Source organism: Micromesistius poutassou (genome assembly GCF_964030765.1).
Source record: "Micromesistius poutassou genome assembly, chromosome: 8".
Taxonomy (NCBI): Eukaryota; Metazoa; Chordata; class Actinopteri; order Gadiformes; family Gadidae; genus Micromesistius; species Micromesistius poutassou.
In genome coordinates, this window is record NC_140278.1 from 18430192 (window position 1) to 18443493 (window position 13302).

General features: G+C 45.0%; 1 protein-coding gene across 1 annotated transcript in view; it reads right to left on the reverse strand.

Moving 5' to 3' along the window:
• Nucleotides 1–179: 179 nt before the first annotated feature.
• The window catches only part of ptpn6 (protein tyrosine phosphatase non-receptor type 6), a 14673-nt gene continuing 1550 nt past the window's right edge, over nucleotides 180–13302 (reverse strand). The window contains exons 3-16 of the mRNA XM_084471354.1: nucleotides 12676–12798; nucleotides 11320–11514; nucleotides 9062–9245; nucleotides 7549–7665; nucleotides 6318–6446; nucleotides 5916–6012; nucleotides 5614–5693; nucleotides 5166–5309; nucleotides 4361–4492; nucleotides 3696–3850; nucleotides 2944–3011; nucleotides 2362–2513; nucleotides 1805–1872; nucleotides 180–484 (exon numbers count right to left, since the gene is read on the reverse strand). Coding sequence (XP_084327480.1) covers nucleotides 385–484; nucleotides 1805–1872; nucleotides 2362–2513; nucleotides 2944–3011; nucleotides 3696–3850; nucleotides 4361–4492; nucleotides 5166–5309; nucleotides 5614–5693; nucleotides 5916–6012; nucleotides 6318–6446; nucleotides 7549–7665; nucleotides 9062–9245; nucleotides 11320–11514; nucleotides 12676–12798 — 1744 coding nt within the window. The 3' untranslated portion in view covers nucleotides 180–384. The remainder of the gene's footprint in view (nucleotides 485–1804; nucleotides 1873–2361; nucleotides 2514–2943; nucleotides 3012–3695; nucleotides 3851–4360; nucleotides 4493–5165; nucleotides 5310–5613; nucleotides 5694–5915; nucleotides 6013–6317; nucleotides 6447–7548; nucleotides 7666–9061; nucleotides 9246–11319; nucleotides 11515–12675; nucleotides 12799–13302) is intronic.

Genomic DNA, 13302 nt, shown 5'->3' on the forward strand with positions numbered 1-13302 from the left:
TCCTGCGGAGAAGGAGGGGTCTCCTCGGAAGGGAAAAGATCATACATCTTTCGTAATTGTGAGCTTTTCCTTAAAAGGGGCGGTGCTTGAGACTGACAGCATGTTGCCATTCTTAAGGATCTGCGTAGCAGTATTGATTTATTGGTTCATCGATTCGAATAAAGACCAACGCATACGTTACCCCACACGTTATTTTCAACAGATTTATGCATTAGTCATCCTATACATTTAAAACATTTTAAACAAGTGTCGCTATTTATGGGTTTTAAACTCTTATTCAACTTGTCATCAACAAAAACTGTAATAAAAGATTGCATATCAACATAAAAATATAATGATATCATTTCATGAAATATGTTCCCGTCTTGAACTCTTCATCTTCTTTCATTTTTTCCTCACAGAGCCACTCTTCTTCTCCTCAGATTTCTGCTTTTTCACATCCTTCTTTCCTTTGCCCATGTTTTCATATACCTCCTCCTTGTTCCTGTTCCAGAGGAAAGAAAAATACATAATGTTCACTGTAATGTGTGTGTGTGTGGGTGTGTTTATGTTTGTGTGTGTGTGTGTGTGTGTGTGTGTGTGTGTGTGTGTGTGTGTGTGTGTGTGTGTGTGTGTGTGTGTGTGTGTGTGTGTATGTGTCTGGTATTTGTGTGTGTGTGTGTGTGTGTGTGTGTGTGTGTGTGTGTGTGTGTGTGTGTGTGTGTGTGTGTGTGTGTGTGTGTATTGGTGCGTTTACATGTGTGCTTGTGCGTGTGCGTGTACGTATGGGTGCGTTTACGTGTGTGTGCGTGTGTATGGGTTTGTTTACGTGTGTGTGTGTGCGTGTGCGTGTGTGTGTGCGTGTGTGTGCGCGCGTATGTCTGGCCCAGCCTGTTTGATGGGATTCATCCCCGCCGCGTTATGATTTGCTACATCAACCCAGAGCGCCTTGTGTGGAGCAGATTGTAGCGATCAATGAGCAGTGGCATTTGCTTTCAACTCTTTAATTAAACAGATCCAGCAGTGGGGAGGCTGCGGTCGTGGGAGCCCGGCCAACTGGGTCCGTTACCAGCGACTACACACATAAATACGACAGCAAGCCCCAGACGGCGGCGGCCGCTGGCGACAGAGCATCCCCACGCCCCTCGCTCCGTTTCACCAGCCAGGGGACCCCAACAAGGGCAACAGATGTGACTTGGCGACAGTAACCGAGGGGAGGGAGAGAGAGAGAGATATGATGGGACATGTTGCGAAAGAAGAGTCGGTTCCAAATAGGTCAAAGTTCAGGCGGAGCGTTCCGGCCGTGTGAACTGTGTGGTGTTGTATCGGAGTGAGTTTTCTCCTTCGCCGGGGAGTGAGTGAGTGAGTTAGTGCACACATAGAGGGTCCCTCTATCCCACGGTATTACCCCGGTAAGACTGACACAAAGATATCCATTATTCTGGAAACAAAGGCCTGAAGATAATCAGAATACGGGGCTGGGGGCTGGGGGCTAGGGGTTTGGCATAGGGGGGGTACCAGGCTTGCCTGTAGTCCTACCGTATCCAAAGAGGATTAGAGTAAAAGCCGCTGCACTTGTGCTTCAAAATTCCACGACATCCCATAAACCCGCTACAAATCAAGGGCTGCTGCCATATGGGACCTCCTCCACTAAACACACACTGGGCCCGCTGGGGGGGGCACGTGTATGTGTGTGTGTGTGTGTTTCCTGGTAGACATGCAATTCACACATTCGTTTTCATTTTCATGCTCGCTCTCTCTCTCTCTCTCTCTCTCTCTCTCTCTCTCTCTCTCTTCCTCCCAAAAGCACATTACATTGACTCACTTGGAGACCTTTCTACTTGCAGTCGGGTGTTTCATCAGTTGTAGGTTTCCGTACTCTGTTTCGGTTTCCTAGAGAAGAGACAGAATGACAGAGAGAGAGAGAGAGAGAGCATTGAGTCAGGGTGGTAGTAGACTTTGCCCTCTAATGTGTAGTGTCGAGGTTCATGTCAACCTAACAGATAGCAGATATAAGTCGGTGGCGAGACGTGAGGTTTGCGATAACAAACAAAAGCCTGTTGGACATCAATTCAAATGTCTGTAACCCCTGGCGTCAATACACTGTTAGCACTCATGTATGTGTTTACTCTGTGTCCTCGTCAGAGGAATTTCCTCTTTTTTTTTAACAGTTGAGGAGAGTGAGCTTTCTAAGGGTTTCTGTACTTAAACTGAGATGACATCATAAAATGAACTCAAACAGCAACACCATAACGTAGTACTGGGTGGAGGGAACAGATCTAGGGATTCTCTCTCTCTCTCTCTCTCTCTCTCTCTCTCTCTCTCTCTCTCTCTCTCTCTCTCTCTCTCTCTCTCTCTCTCTCTCTCTCTCTCTCAGCCCACCATGGAGGCCTTGCTCTGGGCGTTGAAGGCCTGTATGTGCTCTGAGACAGCCAGGTAGATGAACTTGTACTGGGCCTCCGTCTGCACCATGCCCGACCGCTGCTCCCGGACCATCTGGATGCACTTCTGGATGTCGATGTCACAGTCCACCCCTGGAGCCGGAGAGAGGAGAACAAGGGGCAGGGACGCACCATTAGCCATCAGGATTTAAAGGTCCCATATTATACCGCCAGTTGTGAGTGTGATTAGCCGTTACGAGCCGTTTTGAAAAATCGGTCTCTTCTGACATCACAAGTGGGCGTGTCCACCTAGATGCGTGCTGGATAGATCAGCCTACCAGCCTACCCGGTGGACTGTAGCACACGTTTCTCATCTATCCGTCACAAATCTAGGTGGACACGCCCACTTGTGATGTCAGAAGAGCCCGATTTTCAAAAACGGCTCGTAACGGCTAATCACACTCACACCTGGTGGCATGACATGGGACCTTTAACAAACACCCGTTCACAGATATCTGGTGTCGCCCTTCCAGGTCAGGGCTTCAAGGACGCAGGGGTTCGCTCCTTTTGATTTGTCTCTTACCTTGGCAGTCAATGGTGTGGAGGATCATGTCGATCACAACGATGGTGCCTGTCCGACCTATCCCTGCACTGGACAGACACACAGACACACAGGTAGGTTCAATCAGCTGAAAGGCAAGGGGATTCAAACTGAATGGAGTGGATGTTGTCACATTGAGCCGGGCACGGGGGGCAGGGGGGTGGGGGGGGGGGCAGCAGCAGGAAGGAACAGTGTTTCTTGTCATGGCTCCCTGCACATGACATGTGCATCTTAACGTACTTAAAGATTAAAAAATTACAACCATAAACCACTTGTAAACACCCGCAGCCTCGGTATTAATGAAATCACATGGGGGGAAATTCCTATAAGGATAATGGTGAGATCATGTCCCTGTGTCAACCGCCTTTCTGCTCAGCTGCCAACTAATCGGGTTGTTGAAAATGAAATACAATAACCTCTTTTCTACCATCCATGATTCTATGATATCAAGCCCAATTGTGTTTATATTCTGTGCCTTATAAATAACACTCAGAGTCACGCAGTACTATCTCCCCGGGCCCCTGTCCTTCCAACATCTGGGAAAGATGATTTTAATACTTTCCAACGAAACCGCGAAAAATGACAGATGAATCATTTCAGTGGTATTTCCTATCTGGGAACAGGATAGGAACCAGGCCAAGTATGTAAGATCCAACACAGCCTAGTGTATGATACGATGTTGATGAGCTGAATGCTGTGGAGTGTGTGAGTTGGGCTGAGGAGTCCGCTCAGACCTGCAGTGGATGATCATTGGCCCAGCATCGGGGAACATCTCCTGCTTGGCGTTCACCTGAGCCAGAAAGCTGAGGACCCCGCCAGGCTCCTGGGGGACCCCGTGGTCGGGCCAGCTCAGGTACTGGTAGTGCCAGATCTTCCTGGTCTTCTTGGACTGCGGAACGGTTAATGGGTGGTGAGGCGATGCATGTTCACCAGCATCGGTTTGTGTTCACAGTTCAGTGGTGTGTCCGTTGACCCGGGGTGCCACGTTTTAGGTAAGGGTCTGCTCTTTGCTATTATCTTCGTAGCAATTGTTTCAGAAACCATTTCCCCCAGGATCATGCAAGTGTCTTGAATGTTAATCTGTCAATTGGTTACTCCGGGTGCCTAAATCTGCCGCGCAGATTAAATAATTAATAAATGATTTTATCGCTATGGAGAATGTTTACCTCACAAAATTGCTGAATTAAAGTTTGCATAAGTAGACATTGTCCCCACGTGTCTGCTGAGCCCGGTGCTGTGGTCGGGGGGGGGGACCTGCTCTGTTCCAGGCCTGGGCCCCCCATACCAATTCATTGGGCTACACCACTGAAGCAAATGTACGTTTATCCACCTCCTATCAGAGTGGTGCACAGGGGGTGAGGTGAGGAAGGGTCTGAGGGCAGTGTCTGGTTTTTGTTACCTCGTTTATGGGGGCCATCTCTAAGACTCTGACTTTGTAGTCGCTGGCGTCCGTTGCTGACAGGCAGGTCACCACGTACGGCCCCACCTCCTTGTATGCATCCACCTCCGGCCAGTAAGGAACACATTTATTCTGTGTGGTGTAAAATACACATGAAACAATTAGTAATTATTAAGGCTGTGAAATGGACACGTTACTTTCGATTAATTAATCACAGAAAAAATAACTTAATAAATAAATAAAAATTATTTTTATTTTTTTTTTTTCAGATTGAGTTTTTGGCACATACAGTATTCAAGAAAAAGTGTTAAAGTCAAAACAAAGTATTGTATATTTTTTGCCTGAAATGCATTGCATCTTGAGTGAGATGGAAATGTTATTAATTTGCTCTTAAAATTCACCGTGTGTTAATGAAAGACATGTTTTAAATAGGAGAGATATTGAACTTGAATGTCTATTATTCATTGAATCACTCATCTGCCATAATTTATTTGAATTAAATAATTTTGAAATACTTTCTCAGCAAAATGTAAGCGAAATGGATGCGATTAATTTAGATTAATTAATCACAGAGCCTGTAATTAATTAGATACATTTTTTTAATCGCTTGACAGCCCTAGAAATTATATTAGTGTATATAGTATTTTCCGAAATTCTTTGATTATTATTTAAAGATATATAATTCCATGTCAATAATGATGATACTGTATCAATATTATATAATATATTACACTGTGTATATATATATATATATATATATATATGTATATATAAGTACTTATACTGTTTTATTGTTTCTACTGACCCGTCCTTTCTCCACCTCCCTTGTTGTCATGACGATGACCCTTGTTTTCTCCTGCCACACCATCTGCCAGAAGTCATTGACGGTTGTCAGGAGGCACCCTTGGGTGGCGATGAAGACCTTGTCGTTATCTGGCCGCAACGTGTTCTACAGAGCATATTCCACGAAGAATACAAACAAAAACAACAGATGATTAAACACAAAGGAACATATCTGTCATTAACACTCAAACTATTGTAGGTGTGGCCATGTATGAAAGGTACTGGGTACTCCCTAGCCTAAATGTAGGCATCATGAGCAAGATGCCTAACTGAATTCACTGCAGGGTGATTTGAATAAAAGCATCTAAATGACTAAATGTACTTTTATTTTGATAAGGTCAAGTTTTTTCTTCTTTATCTCTGTCTGTCTGTTTCTTTATGTTGACTGTGCAAACCAAGGACACACTCACTCTCACGTAGTTGGCGTTGATGTAGTCTGAGCCCACCACAGTGGGGTCTGCATTCTCCAGCACAACCCGCGTGTCATTGACTTGTGTTGGAACAGGAAGGAGCGTAAACACAGAAGAGGGGAGAGAGAGAGAGAGAGAGAGAGAGAGAGAGAGAGAGAGAGAGAGAGAGAGAGAGAGAGAGAGGGGGAGAGGGAGAGAGGGAGAGGGAGGGAGAGAAATAATGGCAACACGTAAGCACCAGCACTCTACATGGGATTTTGTTCATCCCTGTTAAACAGATTAGGATTCTTGGGAGTTCTTACAGGGAAGAATGTTCTTGTATCGGTTTTTGCTCTTGTTCTCTGGCCTCTGGCCCTCCTCTCTGCTTTTCTTGACCTTTGCCTCAAGCTTTTGAAGAGTCTAAAGGGACGGGGATGGAGAGAGAGAGAGAATGTTATTTTTGTTAATTGGTTAAATTGTTTTCGTATAATTTCAATTACATTTTATGTTTCGTATTTTATTTTAATATATTTTATAATATTTATTTATCCGTCCATACTTATTTATATTATATTGCCGTTGTTATGTGTGTGGTGAACCAACATTCTTGCGTCACGCCAATAAAGCTAATTCAATTGAGAGTGGAGCAAGCATCCGACCACACGATGGCAGTATACCTCTCCAAGAACTGGAACAAGCCAGAAGAAGCGCACAAAATTACTTACGTCGAACTCTTCCCAGAAGCCCGCCTTGCTCTTCTCCCCTGGTCCCTCCTCGGGGCTCTTGGCTGTCTGATCCAGGAGCCTCACTCTGGTGTCGATGTCTGCTGCGTTCACCCTGGTGGTGTAGAACGGCTGGAGAAGGGGCCGACACAGAGAGGGGGAGGGAAACAACACGGAGGAGAGGGAGTTAAAGGGGAGAACGTAACTGATGAAGGAATACATTTAAAACACGTTCCGTGTTTTAAATCCTTGGTACTACATTGTACGTGTACAGTTGAATAACATCATTGATGGGCAAAATAGCCTAACGAGCACATCACATGACATGTACATTACGAATATAGTTAACTCTTTTTTCAGGTCAAGGCCTGAGCCGGAGGCTGCATATCCCAACTATGGGAGATGTTGGAGACTCATACAATGCACCACACATTCGCAAGAACAGCAGTCAGTCTGCTGATAACATTCGGCCACAGCTCAGGGTCAAGATACCCCTCGAGAAGCCCTCGCAGCTGGTTAGGAGAAACACAGAAGACACTCATAAAGACATCAGAGCCCGGAGGCTCAAGGTCAAGCTAAACATCCAGAAACACACACACCTCGAAACGCACACACCTCGTTGGGAGGGAAAATACAGCATAAGACTGCATCACACAGGAACACCTCATGCTCTTCTGAAGCAGAACTTCTATGGAGGCGAGGCTCCAGATGACCTCAGCGCTGTTAGGGACTTAGAAATATTCGATCTCTCACGCTTTGTGAATCTGTATCACCTTTGCTACTTTACTCAATAAGTCTGAGGCCCTCGTGCTGACAGACTTTATTACCTCTCCGTCTCATTTTATCTGGTCAAGTAACTAGACAGACTGTTTTTCCCAACATCATCCATAATCCCCTGCTGTCTTTAATCCAATTCTGATTGATAATGCATTCAGCTCTTTCCATCAATTTCAGCTGTAAAATGTATTAGTAATATTTAAGAATGTATGCGTTTTTTCAAGAATGTCTGAAAAGTTCTGTACATTTTTGAAATTTAAATGAATGAACCTACTTTTGGCCTAGCCCCGTATTTGTATCATATCATGTTACATATTCAATATTGTAAATCTCTGTGAACACAATGGACAGAGGCTGGCTCTTAACCCAGCGGAGCCTCTTTCATCATGTATGTGTGTGTGTGTGTGTGTGTGTCTGTGGCTGTTTTCCCTTCAGTGCTGAGCCACTGCGTCCCCACCTGCTTCAGGTGTACCCAGTGTCCGTTGATCTCCTCGATGCCCACCCGCTTGTAGTGCTCCACCAGCTCCGTCAGGGTGTCGTAGAAAGTGGTGTCGCCCACCGTGTACCGCTCGCTCTGGACACACACACACACAGATACACACGAATACACACAGATACCCCCACACACACATAAACATACACATGCACACACACACACACGTATAAACACACACACACACACACACACACAAACTTTAGTATGCATGCAAACACATACAAACACATAGCGCATATGCAAACACTCATGTGCCTGAACCATGAATCCTATTGTACTATACAAATCTATATATCTAGAGATATATAGATTCATATATATATATGACTCTCTCCCTGTGCAGTGAGAGATAGCGTACACTGTGTTGAGGCCTGATAGAAAGTCACCACACTCCTGAGACGAACCTCCTCTCTGAGACCTTCATTCTCACGGACCAAACAATGTTTACCTCTGAGAAAGTGTGCAGCGTTTGCCGTGAGGTGAACCGCAGCTAAAAATAACCACCCTTAAAATAATCTATGAAAATAAACAGAGTGATAAATGTGCCGTGCGTGAGTTCACTTCTGTCTATCGCAGTAATACCTCTCTATCTTCATCATTAGCTGACCTAGAAGCAGCGGTAGAACCTAAAGGGGAATTGCTGTGCTGTGAATTGAGACGTAGGTGTAAATGTCCACTTTGCCTTGGTGTGGTCTCCACAAACATTACCATTACTGAAAGATACATTCTACTGATTCATCACTGGAAGCTGGTATGAGTGCTTCAGGCGTGGTCCACTGCTGGCTGTACACATCAGCTGTAAGGCCCAGTCCCATTTCTCTCCCCTCAACAAGAACACTTGCTTTGAGTGCCCTTAGCTGCAAGTCCACTACCGAGCTGGCTAGCGTTCAAGGAATGATTTTAAGTGAAAAAACATGGCTCCCTTAAGTATTGGGACACCGTACCCATTCGCAGGAAGGCGCAAAACCTAGGGTTAGGGCTCAAATCTAGGGGAAGGGGGAGAATTTGGACAGGGCCTTAGTGTCCATCTAACTGGGGCTGAGCTGTACCCCTCCTGAGGGTGTCAGAGGGCTTGCGTACAGCCACGGTGAGTAATCTCTGACCAGCAGGCATTGCATGAACAAATGAGGAAACAAGAGCGGCGCTGTGTTTCCCAGCCGACGGGATGGGCCGTGCCCCTTTTGAAACGCACCACCGCACGTTCAGTGTACACACGTACGCCCACGTATACGGACCTGCCCACGCACACACACACATGCAGGTACGCAGACGTATACCAGTGCACACACACAAACATACACGCACACACACACACACACCAAATGCAGGCTCACACACTAAACTACACTGCACTAAACAAAACTTTGTACACACAAATACATGCACAAATTGCATTACCTTCACTTGCTAGTTTTTCAAACACACACACACACACACACACACACACACAGGGGAGGGTAGAGAGGCTCCTCACCTGGCACAGGATCTTGATGTGTGTGACCCGCCGGTCCCCTTTCTTGGTCTTCTCGTCCGTGAGGACGGACAGGACAAAGTCCCCTGGCTTGGACAGGGACCCCCGGACCAGGTAGGTTCCCGGTTCCTCGCGCTTGCCCAGCATCTTCTCTGCGTTGGGGCCCGACAGGTGGCCATGGTACCACCTGGGTCAGAGGACAGATTACGGCGTTATCCACAGGGACGGAGAGAGTGAAGCCAGCTTCATGATAATAAGGAAGGAAGAGGCTCCGAGGCCTTTTGGCCTACAGATCTACGGACCTTGAGGAACAAGCCCAGTGCCCTAAAGATGGCTCACAACAGCAACTACAGTGTCCTTCTACACCGGTTTGGTTTTTCACAATATATCATGTGTTAACATGTGGAGACCTTTGGGTGAGGGTTGGAGACATGTAGCTATAGTCCCACCATGTGTGTGTGACTGAGTGGGGCTGGTTACCTTTGATTCTCTACACTTATCTTCCTTCCAATGCAATTCACTTCTCTATGATATGCGTTAGAATGTGGTAAAGCATACATAAACTATTCTGCAAAACGTATTGGGGAGTAGGGTTAGAAAGCCAGATACTAATTATTTGATCACCGGATTACAGATAACTGACTAATTGCATAAACAGGCACAGACACTGACATGCTCTGTAGAATGCTGTACATCAAATAAATCTAAACATCTGATTTCTTTCTTATCAGATGTTCAACGTGGGTTGATATTATTCTCAGAAATATATATATAGAGAGAGAGACAGACAATGAGTGAATTTACACTTGTCCAGAGCTGTGCTGCCTCTAACTTAATTTTAGGCCCGGTTCTCGATTTCTTCTTCTGAACTTCCTGCTTTGTGGTCGGAAAATTTCTGGTGACAGATTTGGCTGAAGACAACAAAGTATTTATAGCTTGTTCTAACCCCATTCGACCAGCCTCTGCTGCAATGTCCCCGTGCATTTTACAATCTCCTTATTGTATAGATATTCACGTTGCACTGCACACTCAACACGTCGATCATTCTAAACTATATGAAATGCATGCTAAGAAACACACTGCATTTAGATTTCAAAACAATGCAATGCTGGAGAAATGACAATTCATATCTACACCAATACACAGCTGTACTGGTCTTAATGTGTATAAATCAAAATGTGTGCAGGCGTGCAGGTGTCTGTTCTCATGCATGCTGATGTGTTATTCAAGGCTTTATGTCGCATGCAAGAGGTAGCTGTTTAGGGAGGGGTGTCATCACATCTGTTTTTCACATCGTTATCTGGGCTAAGGTTCATCACCTATCACAAGGTGATGAATCGCTGGATGAGGTGAGATGAAGACAGTTGATTAGAAAAATAAGAGCAAGCTGAGAACACAATGGAGTAAGCTAGAGAGGAAGGCAAAAAGCTCTGGTCACTTTTTTTGAAAAGTGTCAAAACACAAAGTTTCCAACCGCAGCAAGAAAGGGAAGTTCGCTGAAGAGAGAAAGAGATAGAGAGAGAGAGAGAGAGAGAGAGAGAGAGAGAGATAGAGAGATGGAGAGAGAGGAAGGGAGGTTGTACGTGTGTGTTTGAATTGATATTCATCTGCAGTCACACACAAATACACACAAAAACAGACACCCATTCTGACATAGACGATATGAAATATTAAAGCAATTTGAATATAATCTGATCTAATGTTGTATTTTAAAGCATGTGGATGACATTTATTTTTTTCAATAGAATGGACAGTTTGACAGTTTGACTTTTCACCATGAACATGTTCTGAATATCTGTATGCCATCAGTCCTCTGTCACGCGTTGGCGTGGGCTTCTTGCTTCCAAACCAATTGATTTCTGTTCGACATTAAGAATACATTCTTTCTTCCACCCTCTTTATACATTTTGTACATCAGTTGCCTCCTCTTCTGGCTTTGGGCGGGCGATCCCAGGCCAGAGAATTGCTTCTACTACTCTACGACGAAGCTTATTCACCGTCTGCACTGTGCGGCGCCGTAACCTTTTGCTTTTCCTCTGATGCTCGATAGTGCGTTCAGTCAGACAACAACAACTTTTCTGAAGCCATTCAGACACGAGGGAAGAGACTGAGGGCATGCAAATATCACCCTCTTCTTTTGTCCATTTTTTTCCTCCCAGACTTGAACTATTGGGTTCAGGTGCGTGCTGTACCTGCCCGTGTTAAATGAACGGTATAGGGTGGGGGTACGGACGGGTCTGGGACGGGGGGGGGTCACTGACCTCTCGGCGGTGGGGTCAGAGCTGTTCAGAGGGTACTTGATCTCGATGAGCTGGCCGTCGCGGTCCTGCAGCGTGCCGCTCTCGTTGGTGTAGTAGTCCACCAGCTCCGACAGCGTGGCAAACTTCTCGCCGCCGTACAGGTCGTAGAAGTCGCCCGTGTTCTGGATGCGGATGTGGGTCACGTCGTCCTGGACCCTGCGGACCCATCGGGTCGGTACAAACGGGGGAATGGCGATGGTGTTAGATCACACCCGGGGGGTGACTCAAACCGCTTGGTTGTGGGATCGCTTACAGTAAAGGACCTACAGTAAAGGAGGTCAGATTGAAGTCCCCCTCTTGTCCCTCCGGACATGTCGATGCATCAGCCCATGCACACGCACATGTATGCACGTACACACGCACACACACACACACACACACACACACACACACACACACACACACGTGTAGACCAGCGGTCTACACGTGCACCATGAGTACACCATGAGTACTACCGTTAGCTTCCATTAAAACAGGAATTTGTTCTTCTTGATTTTAATTATAATATTTGTAATTCATGACAAACCCTTTTTTTAATGTCATTCCTTTCTTTGATGCAGGGGATTTGTTCACTCTTTTGGGATGTTTGAGTGTTTGTTTAGTCAGTTTATTGATTTAAATGAATGTTATGTATAGTGTAGGCTATAGAATATAGATAGCTGTTTATTCATAAATATGCATAAACGACTGCAAAATACTAATAAATTGAGTATTTAGCAGTTGTACATGGTAAATGTTATTTATTGCTCTCCCAATGTAAAACAGGTTTTGTGCAGTCAGTATTTTTGTATTGTATCAGTAGTATTGTAATATTGTTATTTCATATATTTTTGGCAAGGGAGTATTATTTTTAATTTCAGCCCAAAAAAACATGACAAATATTACATTTCAAAAAATATATATATAAACAAAGAATAAGCATGACTAGGACAACAACATCAAATTTACGATGTGTTAATAAAAAAAATGCCTTTGGAGAAACCCCAATAAGGTCTTCAAATTAAAGTAAAAATAAAGAAGTTCTCTGTGAACTTAGTGTAACCTTTTCAATTGTGTGATGCTCAATCTGATCCTACATATATTTGTTTGTCTAAGAAAAATAGGAAGTTGAAGAGACGTGACAACAATTTGGTACATACAAGAGTGTAATGAATGACCTTTAAAAAAATCATTGAACTTTGGAGTGCAATGACTTCTACAAAACAAACCGCGTTCAGACAATACTAGTTTTTTTTTTACTTTTTTTGAATGTGTGATCGTGTTGTTGGCGAAGGGAAGCAAACCCGCGTAGTGCGTAGGTTTTGGCGCTGGCCGTACCTGACAGAGAGGGAGAAGTCCCCCACATTCTTCTTGCTGGGCCGGGCCAGGAAGCTTCCGTGGATTCCCCGGGACTTGAGCAGCGCCTCTGCCTCCAGGCCTGTGATGTCTCTGTGGAACCACCTGGGAGTACACACACCACACACCTTCAGCCTCAATGCTCCTTAAACCACCTGGTTAGCACGCAGATCACACACCTTCACCCTCAACAGTTCACCAACCCTGTGGTCGCACAAATACATGTCAGATTATTTGTTCATACGATTATCATTGAATTAGATATCGTTTTTACAAGCTCACGCACAAAGCGGCCCACCTGTTAACGGCATCGACAAAGCGGTTCTGGAAGGAAGGAGACATTTTGTACATTTAATTTCAACACTGAGGGGATCGGCGTCAATGCCCTTCCTGAACCAGGGCCGGGGCTGACCTACCTTCACTAGTTCTGTCTACTAATGCCCTGGAGCATCAAAAGAGCAGACCCATAATTAGTTATGTGTGACACCTGAGTTTGGGCTATGAAGAAGCCTCTGTGAAGTGACTAATACGTAAACCAAATTTGAAATGTGTGGTCTGGAAAGTAGACTAATGTTAGTGATTGGTCAGGCTTTAGTCAATTAGGCATGA